Raw genomic sequence first — 16394 nt, 5'->3', positions numbered from 1 at the left:
TCAGCTTTACATGCATTCATGGCACTTGACACTAATGGCCAGGGCCATCAGCATTACAAGCCCGTGTCCCACAAGTAGTTTCTGGAGCTTTGTTTGGTGCCATTTAACCATTAGCTTAGCTCAAGCCAGAGGGCCATGTGTACCAGGGAAGCGCCTGAATCACTGGGCTGCAGAGGTGTGTTTTCTTGTTACAGGATCTGCACACTTTGTGAGAGAGGGTCTGTAATGCTGTGAGTGTGAGGGGCTTGTTTCCTGGGGCGAGGCATGAGCAGATATGCGTGGCATTTGTCTAGTTTAAATTTAGTGTAACTGAAACCAGCAACATTCATAGGATGCTAATGCAAGGGAAGGTTTCTGAAGTCTCAGAGTTTGGCATTAGTAAGCGACAGAGAGAGGGGAGTGAGTTGGGGCAGACACAGGTGCTAGCTGATTTTACATTTCAAATGGGATACGTCATATGGGCACCTTTGGCGATGCCCTTTTAGGTTTTTTTTTTTTTTTTTTTTAAACCATAAGGTTTATGGTGGTTTGTGTGTTTTACTCTACAATATTTCTTTACTTGTTTTAGAAAGAAATTAGTGTTTGATTGAACCTGAATGCATTATTTAATTTAAAGTAACAGTAAAGACTTTTCATCAAAGAATCCTGCAAAAAATGTAATGGTTTACACAAAAATATCTTTCTAATGATCGAGGATTCCTAATCATTATTAAAGCTAAATAAATAAGCTGTCAATTTATGTATGGTTTGTTACAATAGGATAATAATTGGCTGAGATCTTAAAATCTTGACAAAATGTAAATATTAAACAAATGTCTCTTTAAAGTTATCCAAATGAAGCTGTTTGCATGGACCTTCATAGAACATGACCTTTAATTAATACTAATTAATTAATTAACAGCTCTTAAAAAATGGCATTCATTCACATGTCCCATTGGCAGTGTTGGACAGTAGATCAGTGTCGATTTCAGACCTTGTGTTTGACACAGGGCAGTGCTGTACTGTTTGTGGAGATGTACTGTTGGAGTAAAGCAAAGCCAATTTCCTTAGTCAAACATGTACCAAATATATAGTGTTGGTGTTTGGCTATTTTCTCAAGCAATCTCTGTACAAATGATTATGAAATCACAATAATGATGTGACTTAATAAGCGTTCACACAGGACATGTTTTTAAAGGGTACTGTGTGAATGGTGTTTTAGTAGTACATACATGTTGTTTATTTATATTTTGAGTATTAAGATTTATACTCGGTTGTCTGTAACCACAAACTGTGAAATCTGGGTTTAGGTTGTTTGATCTTCAGTCTTTTTACTTGTTTGTTGCCTTGTACCTGAGGTCCTTATTACTCCTCCGAGCCACCGCTTCACTTCCTTCCCCTTCTTTTGGTCCCTAAGGCACTGTTACACAATTTACCCTCGGGCCGTTGTGTAATTAAAAGTGTGTCTGACAGCTGGATAGTTGTGTGTGCGCTCGGTTGTGGCATATCGCAGATGAGGCTCTGAGACTTTTGGCTGCTAAGATAATGACAGTATTTTGATTCACCTCAGAAATTGTGCCGTCATTCATGTAAATTTCTTCCTTTACTTGTTTGGGTCACAAAAAGCTAACCTGAGTGTAGTAATGCAGAAAGTAAAATCTTACTGGCACCGCTCTTTGCAGCGCTACTTCTCAGTTTCTCTTTCTCTTTTTTTGCTCTTTTGGTTGTAGTAAATACAAAGGGTTCCTCAGACAGTGAACGAACGAACATGATGATCTAAATATTCATGTTTGAAGTCGTATAATGATGCTAAGGTTGTCCTGTAGTGTCTGTAAGCAAAATCAAAGTCTTTTGATTTCTTTCTGCTCTGGTGACTGCTTTAATCTCAGGTAAGTTCAGCTTTCTTGAGTATACGGTTTGAACAGGTAAAAAGCACTGTTTGTGATTCATAAGGAGAGGCACAAGGCCTTTTTGTAGTTTTTCTGGAATCGTAAGCTGCATCTGACCAAGCATAAGATCTGAAACTAACTCTATTGCTTTGGCTATTTCAGCAGTGATTGACAAGGTTGGGACTAAATGAACCTGAGGCGTTCCCTCTGCCGGCTGAGCTTTGTTTATCCTGTAATGTTATCACAGCATGAGATGGTTTAATTAGGGAGCTTTATTTAGAAAGCAAACATACGTTCATGTTGGCTTAGGCTGCCATCACCTAGCACAGCGGACATCCGCAGCTTGTTGGTGATGTAACTGGCTGCAGTACCGGAGCCACAGCAGTGACTCGCCTGCATGGGAGAAAATCTGCTAAAAGCTGCAAATTAAGACCGAGACACAGTGAATGTTAACAAAGAAACTGATTTATTTTAGTATAACACCTGAAAAAGATCGGACTTTTCGTTCTGTTCAGTTTCTGTTATAAGAATGTGGAATTCCGTTTTGAAGACCAAACATTATTATCGTCATACCATCTTATGCCATCTTTGCAGTGCGCAATTAAATAACTTTGACTATATTTCACCTCTGTATAGATATTCTGGCAGTGTGGTCAATGGTGTAGCCTAGTCGTATTATACAAAAATTTAAAACAAACATTTTTGGTTGTAGTAGTGTGGTCAAAAGACTCGATACTTCGGTACCAAGTCGTTACTAAAATAATTAAGACATCATGGTACCAGTGTTTTTTAAGAACCGGTGCTACCGCTTCTTGACTTGGATGATTTCTGCGGTGCAGAAAATGTGGACAGAATCTCGCAACTACTATGGACTAGTACTTAATATCAAAAATATCAAGCCACAAAAGTTGATTCAAATATGAATCCTATATAGTCTGTGCATGTCTATTAATGAATAAATGTCAGAGACACGTGGTTTTGTTTACTAACGTTACATAGACATTGTATTTTATGTACATTTTATTTTAGATTTTACTGTTTTTTAATTAGCATGCTTTGGTATCGTTATCAAATACCAACATTTTGGTATTGTAACAACACTAGATTATAGACTAGATTATATCATTTTGAATTGAAAGATATATTGTCTCTAGAGGCAATTTATTAGTTCATATGTCAGAATTAACTATGTATGAAATGTAAACACAAATAAAAATTGCTTTTAAATCTTACGTGATATCATATTTTTTGTAACATGTAGAGAATGATTCATCGGTCATGGGTCTGCTACAATGCAGCATGTACTTACTTCTCGGAAGGATGACTTGTCATCTTTTTTCACTTCCTAAAGCAACATTTGTGTGCAAAAAAATTTGCTACTCTAGAAACCAGTTTTTAAAAATATGGGACCTATTTATAGAGCATGCTCACAAAAATACAATGTATGTCAAAAGAGAGGTATTAAAAAAAATTCTTATTATTAAGTATTATGATTGACCAGATAAAAGAAAACAAACCAACTCACAAAAACAGTGTAAGTAAATATAAATAAAGTGTGTTTGATTTGTCAGTTTTACAATGTAATGTTTTGTCCTGCTACGCTGCTGCTTGTAGGAAAAAAAAAAAGCTTGTTGCTAGTAAACCTGCAAAAGAAACAAACTGCATTTTAAAAGCGGCAAAGCTATGCTACTGGAAGTATAGTTAATAAAAATTAGCAAATAAAAACTGTCATTGTGTGTAACGGCAGAATCCCAGCTGACCTCTTTCAGCTGAGTCTGATCGACTGAGAGCATCCATCATCGACTAATGAGACACACATATGCCCACACACACATATGCCAGTTTAGACAAAGGCAAAAACACGCACAGCACGAGTGTGTGTGTGTGTTCTCTTTGTGTTCTTAATCGGATACAGTTGTGTGCTAGAGAGATGTTGGTGCTACAGGTGTGGGCTGCTCTGTGCGGCTTGCGTCAGAGCCTCGGTGTTTAGAAGTGACGGCACTCTGCCAGCAGTTCTTAGAAACGGGCAGTGTTAGGAGGCAGCTTGTTCGATCAAGTGAAAGTGCTTATTTAAAGTCTTCATTGTTCAATTTCTGATTTGATGAGTAGCTTATTATTTATTTGTTTTTGTACGAGAGAGACAGTTAGATGTTTGATCTGTAAGAAAAGCCTTTCGTACAGGCAAGTGTGTTCTACATAGGGAACTCCGGATTAGGTTACACCCGTCACTACAGCTACTCGCACACAAGCACTCAGGTCAGGATGTTGTGTAAGCAATTCAGGAATTGACCCTCTTTGAGGCATGTACGTAGACATCTTATAGCCTGGAATTCAAGTAGTTTGTCGGAACAGCGGGTAAAATCCGAGCCAGAGGTCACAAGGCGCTTTTCACATTTACGTGATGGCCTAAAGCTCGATTCTTGAGTTGTTAAATGAATTTTTTTTTTTTTTTTTTTACAAAGCATCAGCAAAACAAATGACTCAGGAGAGAACCTAGGGAAAGCAAAACAACATGTGCAAGTAGGAAAATGATGTGACGCAAGATTTGAAAATGGAGCCAAAGTGGAAAATCAATGAAAGTGCTCTTAAACTTAAACAGTTTGTATCTGTTTTCCTACACCAGATTCTTACTAAACTGATATATGTACCTGAAGAATAGTGCATTCCTCAACCAATGGTATATTGAAGTCACAGCATGGATAATTACAGTTTGATGCTGATTCATCCATCGCATGGACCAGGCATCCCTTAAAGTTCATTGCAGCATCTGCCTCCATCTTTCATTAGTGGTGAACCAATTCAAACAGTTGCATCGTGACAGGTGCATTAGGATAAGTACCGTTCTGCCTTCACAGCAGGCGTAGATGTTTAGAGAGGTCCATGCTTCATCTGTGCTTAATTGAATTATGTGGACGTCATTACTAATGGAGGAAAGGACTTGGGTTTTTTATAAATTTCACTTCCTGTCGGCGGTTCCCATCTTGTATGCGTTCAAGGAATCAAAGCAGATAAACTGCTTGTGTGTTTGCATGCTGACTAGACTTCCCTCGCGGTCCGGATGTGATATTGCATGCACACAAACACACAGACACACTGCACCAGGTAGGGATGGTTGGTCTCACCTCTGGGTGACTTTACTGGCGAAAGCCTGTGTATTAGTAGTGTCACGGACTGCGCAAGGCATTGAGTGCTTCTCAGCGCACTACAGCGATTTCCCACTATTATTAGCTTAGGAACAGCAAAGCCTCTTAGGGCTCTTTATTTAACCAGATAGTCAGTCTGATGTGGAACTGAACAGCATCTGATATAAGCAGGCAGACGCTGGGACTCCTCTTTTCATACTGCATAAGATCAGTTGTACTTTCCTCATCATAGTTTATTACTGACCCAGGTTCTGTGGGACCGCTCTGAGGGGTTTGGAGCTGGATGAAAGGTTTCTATGAACCTCAAGCAACTGTCACATCGTTCAAGTGGTGAATTAGAGTTGTTGTCTTAGCTAAACTGCATGCCATATTAGTCACAATACTATACTTTAGCAGTTTCCCTCGTTTCCTTCCAGCAGATGGTTCTGCATTGATCTGGGTCAGGTTTTCTCTCACCGACGTTCCCAGCAGACATAAGGTAGCAGAAACGAATTGTGTGTGTGTGTGTGTGTGTGTGTGTGTGTGTGTGTGTGTGTGTGTGTGTGTGTGTGCGCCACATGTTTGCACTGCACACAACAGTACCATTCAAAAGTGTGTGGTCGCTAAGATATTTTTTTTCTTTTAAATAAATACTTTTATTCAGCAAGGATGCAAATAAATTACTGAAAAGGAAGACATTTATAATAATACAAAAGATAAGTAATGATTTGCCATCATAGGATAAATAATAAAAAAAGCAATAAAATAGAGTTTTTAAAATGTAATATTTTACAGTATTATTGTGTTTGCTGTATCTGTGATAAATGAAGCCTTGGTGAGTATAAGAGACAGACAAACAAAAAAAAAATCTGCATTTGAACAGGAATGTAGGATCCCACTTTATATTTTATAAGGCCACTTTACCAATAATTTGGTACAATGCACTTGTCGTGTACGTACATGTTTTTAAATTGTACTAGGCATTAAAAAAAAAAAAAAAAAAAAACATTTATGTATTTACGTTTATAATTATACTGTTGACCCATCCATTACACCTTAACCCACCCTTAGACCTACACCCAAACCATCAAACCTGTCCCTGTCCTTACCCGTATCCCACCTCAAGAGCAGCAAAAATGTGTTGCAATACAATATGATCACAATAAGTGCTTATTTTTTTACTCTAATTGAAACATGCTTTGCGAGACCAAGGATAATAAATTATACAGAGCTGGACTGGAATTTGCTGTGCCGTCACGAGCATTTGCTCTTGCTCTGCTGCAGCTCCAACACTTTTTCATTTTGTGAAGAATGATGCAGATGTCATGTTACCATATGTATCTTGATCATGTGAGGACTGCCACAATACTTTCATCATGGCATTCATTAGCTCTGCTGGGAGGCTGGGAAGTCTTTGGGGGGAACTAGCTGTTCTTGTATAGCGCTCATCACTCATTTTCTGTTGTTCTGCTCTCTCTTTTTCTCACACTACAATTTGAAAAATATGTATTTCCACATCTTTATTCTCTGCCTTAAAGCTGCAATTTCTGTGGCACTATTAGTCATACTTCACACTTTTAGGTGTTTTTGCTTCTAGGATCAGCCATCGCATGGTAAATTTTCTTCCAGTAAGATGAATCGACTAGCAAGAGCAAGGGCTGGAATAGGGTTGGTTATTGTTTTAATTTCATAAATTCTGAGTCTGCTTATTGATTTAAAAAAAAAAAAAAAGCATGTGATTTGTAAAACTGATTTTGGTTGAAATGGGAACCTGTGATAACCAAATTGGGGCATTTATTGGCTGAATTTCTTACAACCAAATGAAAATGAACTTATATGTTTAAAAAGATAGTAATGAAGCTTTTAAAAAGTGTCTCAAGCATCTCTTTAGATATCCAACCTGAACCTTATACCAGACTCAGCCTGCTTTTCCACAGCTCCCAATGCTCACAGCACCCTCCATCTCTCGCTTTCAGTCTTTTTTCTCCTTTATTTTATCCCCCCTTCATTGTATTTATTCATGGCGCTATGCTAATGAACTGGCAGCCAGCGTTTGGTGGACTAATCAAAGCCTCTTGAATGAAGTTCAGTATGAAATTGTGGGTAAAAAAAACATAGGCTTCGCCTTTGCCGATTAACTCTAGGGTTCAAAGATCTCATATTTTGATCCCATATTCTGTGGAGCGTTATTCTGAACGTTACCAAGTTAGTATACTGCAGCATCTTTGTGGTATATCACAGCATTGTGTGTGTCAGATTGATAGCGTTAACTCCCAGAGGTCTGTTTCCCTTGGGGTCAGAGTTCACAGTTGGATTGGCATGTTGAGTCTTGTGAGACACATAGGTTTGTCCCCCTTCCTGTCTGTCAGACTCTGTCGTCACAAATAGGCATGTCTTATGACAGGGAGTGTGCGGAGCATCTATAAATAAGTCAATCAGAAGGAGGGGGATAGAAAAGGGTAAAAATAGAGAGATGAGAAATGGGGTAGAGAAACATAAATGAGCAAAAATGTTGAAAGGGAAAAAAAGAACGCTGAGTGAGTCAGTCAAAGGAAAATAAGTGAGAGAAAGGCCGTGACTCTATTTACATGCATTTATTTAGCTGACGCTTTCCTCCAAAGCAGCATACCAGTGGGGGATCAAGATTGTATTCAACAAGACTTGTGAAATCGCAACACTGTTTTTCTGTATGCGGCTTGTAGAAACACATCTCACTGGATGTTCACTGCTGTCTGGCCCTGTCAGGCTCCCTCTGCCCAGTCACTGGAAGCTCATCAATAACCTTTAATAGACCACAGGCACAATATGCTCTGTGGGTGTGTGTCTGTACAGTATTAGTGCATAATAGCCATCTGTGTGTGTGCGAGCTGGCGTTATTAATAGGGTCGGTCTCTATGTGGTGACAGGCTAAAGCACGCGCCTGTGCGCGAATTTGTTTCCCGTGTGTTTTTTGCGCACGTCCTGAGATAGATGACATGTGCACTGGTTATTCCTCTCTGGATTTGAGCCCATCTGTCGCCCCACCCGAAATTCTCCCCATTGACTAACCCACTGGCTCTCTGTCTCATTATATCCACTTTTAAATGGATCTGACACTATGGATCTCGCTCTCCCACTCTAACTCTCTCTTTCTCTGTGCTTCTCACCCCTACAGTCCCCTTGCGCTGATACTGAGGTATCAGTGCTGTTTGTGCTATAATGCTCTTATTGTTAACCTGTTGCTAGTGTAGCGTCTGCAGATTCCCCAGTGGCTTGTTTGCAGCTAGCCCAAGTCTTTCCTTTTCAAGGCTATCAGAACAGCAGTCCAATAAAGGAGAGAGAGAGAGAGGAGAGAAAATAGCCTGTTCTCTTTCATCCCTCTTATCAGCAGACAGAGACCTTGAAGTGTCTCAATAGACAGTAATTATTTATGTGTTAGTTATACGAGCAATTACACTGTGAACTTTGGTAAATGTTATACAGTTTCTATAAGTGACTTATTTTATGCACCGGTGTTGTATGTGTTTTTCACTATAGGTAGTTGTGGTTTTTAAAACGGTCCCTAAAGCTGTAGAATGCTTTTATATGTGTGTGTGTGTGTGTGTGTGTACACACACACACACCCACACACACACACAGGGTTTGAAATTGCCAAATGTGGGTAAAAATCAGCTGTGAACACTGTAAACACACCAGCCAATTTCGCGGGTTAATTTTTGTAAGTTATTCACTCATTAACTTCTTGAAGAAGTTTATGCAAGCCAAGGTTAAGCACAAATACTGAACACTTGAATAATTATGACATTATATTTTAGCAAATACTAAACGAAACTTGTACAAAGTGCACACATACGTGACTTGATCAAGTCTGGTTAGAAGAAATTTTGTGCGCGTGCTCTAAATACATGATTTAGTATATTAATATGCATTAACATGCAATTGAAGATAAGGGGCAGAAAATACATATATTTATATAAAGTCATGGAGTTACACAAATATCACTTGAAGTGTGCAATTTTTCTTAAAAAAAAATCAGCAGGGTTAAAACTGTGATATTGATTTTATGCAACAGTTGCATACCAAAAAGTCAAAGTCAAGAGACTTATGTTTTAGACACCATATTGTTTTTGCTCTATTTCACCAACAGAAACATTCCAATCACACCCAAAGTACTGTTTTGCGTCTCTGCGCAACATGACGGTGTTATGTTCCTGAACGAATCAACCGCTTAAATTATTTCGTTCAATCACAATGACTCACTTGTGACTTGCAGCCACCTACTGGCAGTTTTAATTTCACTCATAAAGTTTTTTTTTTTATTTTGTAATGTTTAAACCATTATTTAAGCATTTGTAACTGGAGGTTAAAGCATTCCTGAATTAATGTGTAAATACCTAAATGCCATTTCATATGAAATTTTTGAAAACATACATTTTGTTGATACTGATTTTATTTGTTTTGTAACCGCCTAAATTATTATTATTATAAATGACTCATTAAATGTAAAAACTTGAGTTAAATGAGTTGATGCACACTTTTAGAAAAAAATGCCTTTATAAAGGTAAAAGGTTTATTTTTATGTTTTTTGTTGTTGTTGTAATTTTTTTGGCTAGTATTAGTTATGAATGGGCAGTAATCAAATTACCTGGTGAGTTGAAAAGAAAATTTTGCTTGGGATCTAGCCAGAAAATCACAGCCTTAACAATGATACAAACAACATTTCATATGTTGGTAACACTTTACAACTTGTTAACTATTAACAACGACTTTTCCCTCAATAAATTCTTAATATGCTGCTTATTAATAGTTAGTAATGTAGTAATGTTAAGCTTAAGTATTGTGTCGGCGCCGGATGTCAGCCTTTCCACATCTCATCTCCCTGTATCTGTACAACTTTGCTTCCTGTCACCTATGATCTGTCCTTTCAAATTGAAGGCAATTTTTTTTTTCCTTCTATTTTGCATTGATCACTTATATCATGTTTTATTTGTAAGCAACAATTACTTGAGTATATAGCATGTTAAAGGCCTGTTTAACCCCACACACAATGCTTATTGTTCTGTGTTTTTCACCCTCTCCATGTTTTGTCTTGTTTTTTTGTTTTAGATCTAGAAACTGATGAAAACACATCATTTTACATCCTCAATGTGGGGCAGCCTCCTTCACTGGTGAACCAATCACACGGTTTCCAGCGGCATGGAGGCCCACCCTCAGCCCAACTCATTGCCACCTCCCCATCCCTGCAGGCCCATCACAAGGTCTATGAGCCCAGCTACGAGCCCCAGGACTCTAAATACACGCCCACAGGGGTGGGCGGAGGAGGGAATGGCCCCCCAAAGGCCTTTGAATGTCCCAGCATCCAGATCACCTCCATCTCCCCGAGCTGTCAGCAGGAGATGGAGGCCAGCGAGGATGAGATGAGAGCGAAGGGTCCGGATGGAGACTACCACGACAGACCTCTGTCTCGAGACCACCTGTATCTGCCCCTAGATCACTCGTATCGAGACTCATCCCTGAGCCCGAGTCCATGTAGCAGCCTTTCCTCCCGTAGCTGGTTTTCAGACGCTTCATCCTGCGAATCCATCTCGCACGTGTATGATGACGTGGATTCAGAGCTAAATGAAGCAGCGGCGCGTTTCACCTTGGGCTCTCCGCTCACCTCACCCGGCTGCTCTCCGCAGACTGGACCGCAGGAGGAAGTGTGGCAACAGCAGCATCACCATCATCACCCGGCCTTCACTCACTCCCTTTCTCATTCGCATGGCCATTCTCTCTCACCCCGCCAGTCGCCTTGCCACTCGCCCCGAACCAGCGTCACAGACGAGAACTGGCTGAGCCCTCGCTCACCCTCGCGGCCCTCTTCACGTCCCACGTCGCCCTGCGGGAAGAGACGCCACTCCAGCGCTGATATATGCTACCTGGGCTCTTTATCGCCTCATCACTCCCCGACTGCCACACCCGGCCCCTCGCCTAGGGGGAGCGTGACTGAAGACACCTGGATAGGAAGCCCATCTATGGGTGTGTCGCCTTTTCAGTGTTGTCCCTCTGAGGCTGACATCCCCTCCAAGACGAGGAAGACCTCCCAGGACTGTACATCAGCAATCCAGTCAGGAAAGGGCGACCTGGGCATGGATGACTCGGGGAATGTGTCTCCTTTGCTTGACTCACCTGCTGAGGACGGCATGCACGGATTAAAGAAGGATGGATCTGGAGAGCAGTTTCTTTCAGTCCCATCTCACTTCACGTGGAACAAACCCAAACCAGGACACACACCTATTTTCAGGTAAACTCCCTCCTTTGCTTTGAAGTGACATCTGAGTGGCCATTATTACCATAGCTCTACAGTCCTTCATGTGTAGAGACAATAACTCTGTTCCGAAACCAGAGTGAATTCACTACTACATTGTCAGCCGTCTTCTAAGGCAGCATCTAAACTGACAGAGAACCTTGTGACTGGCAACTTTTTTTTTTAAGGTCTCTCACCTGCAGCACACAAATAGCACTTCTAAAAGCACAAGAGACTCAATTTTCAAGTATTTTAGTTTTATGGCCTATAAGCAATAAATGGGAGATATTAAAATCATATATTTTAGTCCAATAAATAAAACATAAAAAAAAAATCAACAAGTGAATTCAAGCATTAAAATCATTTTACTGCACAATTTAAAATATGGGTAATCTTGAGGTTTGTTAATGATTGCTATTAAATTCAAATTATTTATAAATATTTACTAAGTGAGTTATTAGGAAGAAAACCTAAATGCAAAAATATAATATGGAAAAGCAGCTTGCACAATAAATCAGACAATATAAATTTGTGCCAATAAAATTACATTTAATTACAATTAAATTGTGCCAACTACTTAATTAAATGCATCTCTGTATTTAATCATAATTAATCACACCTAACATAACATTTTGGATTGTTCTCAAATTGAATTTCTTGAAATAATGTGGAAACGATATAAAAGTATGCAAATATAGAAAGATAAAGATAAAGCTCTCCAGGAAATAAAAAGGTGGATAAGTAATTACTTTTAACAATAACCAGCAAAGTTGTTATTTATTCTATTACATATTCAGATAGTACCAATATATTATGCATCCTTGTGTTGAGGTAGTAAACATGTTGCTAAGATAACAATGCAATACTAGAAGCACAAAAAATACTTAGAACACATAAAATATTTTACTATGGAAATAGAGCTACATATTTCTGAAACAAAAATATGTCTGTAGTCTGTTATTCTTATGTTGTTATCTCACCAAAAAGAGTATTTACCATCCCTTTACCATCCCATGATGTCTTGCATTCAACTGTGGAACGATGAAGACATTTTGAAGAATAACAAACCATTTTAATGACTGCCGTTGTCTTTGATTTCATGGTCTTAACAAAATTCATTTATAGAAGAATGTCAGTGTGAGAATGACATATGACAGATTAATTCCTGAAGAATATAAGTAGAATCATTTTAGTGATGCCCTACTTGTGTGCACTACATGTAGTTACCTAACTACGTTTAGGACAGACCAGTATACATTTAGAGTAGCATTATGTTGATCTGAGAGAACTAAAGAACAGAAAGAGTTAAATGTGTGTCCGCTATCCATATCGGAGCATCAGATAATGGATGTGTGTATGTGCGCATGCTAGTCAGAAGAAGACGGCCTGTGTGTGTACCCTAGCTTCTGTCACCATAAATCAGTAAAGAGAGTGTGTGGCTATGGGTCGCAAACGTTTTCCTACCCACAATGATTCTGTTATCGACCGCACCAACACAACACCGTTTTTAACTCAGTCAGGCCCCTTCATTAATAATCCACAATGTATAGTAAACACCCTTAATTCCAAAGATGCGTAAGAAATAAACACATAGTCACACAGCTCTCAATCTTTAAGAAACTGCTGAAAACTCACATCTTTCAGCAATACCTGACCTCACATAATACTCTCACTCTCACTGTCTCTGTCTCTCTTCTTATCCCCCTTGTTTATTCCTTCCCTTCTGGCATGTACTAATTTGAACACTCCCTGTGACTGGGTGTTATAAGCACTTACACTGTCTGTTTGTCTCTCTAAAAAAATGAATCGCTGTTGTACTCTCAATTGTAAGTCGCTTTGGATAAAAGCGTCTGCAAAATGACTAAATGTAAAATGACTAAATGTAGCTCTCTCTCCTCACAAACATGGCAAGAAACGTCCAGCGAAAGCAACACGTAGGAGCAGTGTTGACTAACATCTTTACTGCTGTACCTTCATACAACAGAGACATGATACCTGATACCTGTTATATGAGACCACAGCTCTCCTGACTGCCATCGGACCTGTTTGTGAGTGAGCGTGTGTATGTGTGTGTGCTGACTGCTCCATCAATCAACAGCAATAGAAAGATCTAGAAGCTTGTCTGGTTTAACAGATGGGTTTGCTATGGTGGGGTGGGTGAAGTTGGCACAGTATTAAGCCTATAGCGGGTCTAGTTTAGGACAGCCGGCTAAACATAACACGCTTTCAGATGAAGACACACCTGCTTTCTCTTAGGACTTGTATGTATCAAATGTACATGATGTTTTTACTTGAGTTTTTGGCAGTTACGTTTCATAAAAATATTCATATGTCTTTCTTGCAAGGGTCAGGCTACCACTGGCCTGCCCAGATTGACAGACGGTCCTTCCTGTCAAAGCTGCCAGAATATGTTAATATCTTAATAAATAAACAACACATTGCCATAAAGTAAACAACACATTACTATAAAGTAAACACGCATAACATGCATATCATAGTTTTTTTATATAATGGGGTTAGTTTATTTTATCTTTCTAATGTGCTGATTTGGAGCTCAAAAAACATTTCAAATTATTAGCAATGTTGAAAACGTTTTTTTTAAGGATTCTTTAAAGAATACAAAGTTTGAAACGGTAACATTTTTTGAAATATAAATTTAATTTTTGATAAATTTAATGCAACCTTGCTGAATTACTAATTCTAAACAAATCCTTACTGTCTCCAAACTTATGAATTGTTGAGTGGAGTAGTGTAAAGATGTTCTTGAATAGTGGTGTTGATTCAAACCTTAGACTGCTGTTCATTTCTGTGTACAAGTGTTGTGGATAAGGCAAGTGTTCATTGTCACTAAGTAAAGCTGTTTGATGTCCATAGGCCAGTAGTCCACTATCGTTAGGCCACTACCGTCACACACATTCAGTCTTCTTGTGTTTCCCCCGACGAACCATCTCACGTTACCATGACAGCATGAGTCGTCGGGATGATAATAAAGAGGGAAAAAAGGGAAATAAAGAGGATGTGGAAGAGCTAAATTAAGGCAAAAAAAAACACTTTTACTGATCACTAATTTACCCTTATGTAGTTCATAAATTTTCACTAGTTATGTTTTGCACATCATCCAAGAAAATTAGAAGTTGCATTTGCTTTTCATTTGCTTACTCTTATATTGATCCAACCCTGTGTGAATTTTTTTCTGTGGAACATTAATGAAGATATTTAAAATGTACATTTATTATACATGCAACAGAAGCCATTGGTAACCAAAGTGCTAACCACTATATTCAAAATATCTGCTACTTTGTGTTCAGCAGAAGTCCTATAATAGTCATATAAGTTTTTTTGAACAATGTGAAGGGGAGTACATGGAGGCAGAATTTCTGTTTTGTTTTTTGTTTTTTTGGTGAACTATTCCTTTTAAAAAGTCAGCTTTCAGATGCAGAGCAAATGCTATGTTACTGGTTATTTTTGCCTTTAACCTGCCCTCAAATCATGATCTGTGTTCACAAGATTACTTTCTAAAAGTCTATGTTTCTCATTTTGAGACCATGTGGTAATATCCAAAGTAATATAATTCATGTACTCATTTTTTCATCTATTTATTTTTTGTCACTAAACAACCATATCGCAAAATATTGGTTTTCTCCGCACAGCACAGCTGCATGACTTTCAACTAAATTTCAAAGACTTTCATGACAAATTTCATTAGGTGCATATGCTAGTTTTCCCAAACCACACTGTCTTGTTCCATGGGAAGTGGAAACCGTCTCTTGCAGCAGCACAGAGAGTTGAGGAATAAAAAAATGTTTCAGATTCTCACATACAATTTATGCTTCCCGAACTGATGCACAGCTGCTTACTGACATGATCATCTGGTTTCATGCTATATGTTTTCAATTTTCTAGTTGATCTACTACCCGAGCCCTATGCATTGTCTGACTTCTCTGTTCATGTTGCTCTTGATCTGTGTGTAGAGCATCCTCCCTGCCTCCCTTGGACTGGCCGTTGCCGAATCAGTACGGGCAGTACGAGCTAAAGATTGAGGTTCACCCCAAAGCTCATCACAGAGCTCATTATGAGACCGAAGGCAGCCGAGGGGCCGTCAAAGCCACATCCGGGGGACACCCTATTGTCAAGGTGAGTCTCCACAATGGGATGTTTACCGATGATGTATTTCCTGGCCCAATACTTCTGTTTCCCACCACCGATTTAGCTAATGAAATGAGAGGTTAAACTTGGTTTTGGATCATCATACGAAGCCTTGTGGCCTTAATTTCGAAGTACTCATTACAGTGGCCACAAAAGTGGGAACAGAGCATGGTGCCATCCGTTCCCTCACAGGAAGCAGAACTTGAGAAGCGAGACCACACAGAAAGCGTCTGCTGTGTGGCCTAGTAACCTCATTACTGGTCATAAAATTCTTTCTACTGGGTAACAGCTAGCGAGCGAGTGTTTTGGTGTCAGCTAGATCTAAGCAAATCATGTAGCAGTCTAATTAGGGACTTCATTTCCAACCTACTGCTCTGTGCTACTTGTGCTAGCGGCTCACCGGAGGGATCATGGGAGCGTGCTTCAGCAGAGGTGATGGCATCATTTATGCAAAATGAAGCCCAATTAGTATCCTGCTGTATCATGATCGGATAGGTAAACTTACCTGGCACTCTCCTGAGGCTAGCTCTCCTAGAGAGACTAAGAGAGAGAGAGCTTGTTGGTAAATATTTTATGGTCTTGGAGGCAGTGGCCTCTTTTGTGGCAGCCGTAATGAAGCACACACACAACTCGGGAACCGAGATCATTGAACGTGTGAGGAAGAGAAGAAGGCCTTTCCCTGAATCATAACCTCTGGCTCTGAACGGTCCATTAAACAACCACAATTACAGGCCTGCATTTCTTCCACATCACACCTCAGTCTTGTGTCTTGTGGGCCATTAATTGGCAGTCCTTCCATGTTTATGACCTTCGTTAGGTTACCTGCATGATCATCTTTCATTATCAGACATCTCATCTCTTTTATACTTCAGGACTGCCTCTACAATGCCCTTTGTTCCGGTTCTTCTTGGTCACTTGGAACCATTTTTATGTTTTTGCACTTTTTATGAACTATGATGCATTAAATTTATCAACCAATACAAAAGCAATTGA

The 16394-nt window shown here is 39.3% G+C and overlaps 1 protein-coding gene across 2 annotated transcripts in view; it reads left to right on the top strand.

Annotated features, from left to right (window-relative positions):
• The window catches only part of nfatc3a (nuclear factor of activated T cells 3a), a 60102-nt gene that overhangs the window by 6269 nt on the left and 37439 nt on the right, over nt 1-16394 (top strand). For both annotated transcript variants that reach the window (XM_043244047.1, XM_043244048.1), the window contains exons 2-3: nt 10076-11252; nt 15227-15389. In XM_043244047.1, the coding sequence (XP_043099982.1) occupies nt 10076-11252; nt 15227-15389 (1340 nt within the window). The remainder of the gene's footprint in view (nt 1-10075; nt 11253-15226; nt 15390-16394) is intronic.

The sequence above is a fragment of the Puntigrus tetrazona genome, chromosome 7, assembly GCF_018831695.1.
Source record: "Puntigrus tetrazona isolate hp1 chromosome 7, ASM1883169v1, whole genome shotgun sequence".
NCBI lineage: Eukaryota > Metazoa > Chordata > Actinopteri > Cypriniformes > Cyprinidae > Puntigrus > Puntigrus tetrazona.
Note: the sequence above shows the minus strand (reverse complement) of the source record. Positions and strands in the feature narration are given on the sequence as shown.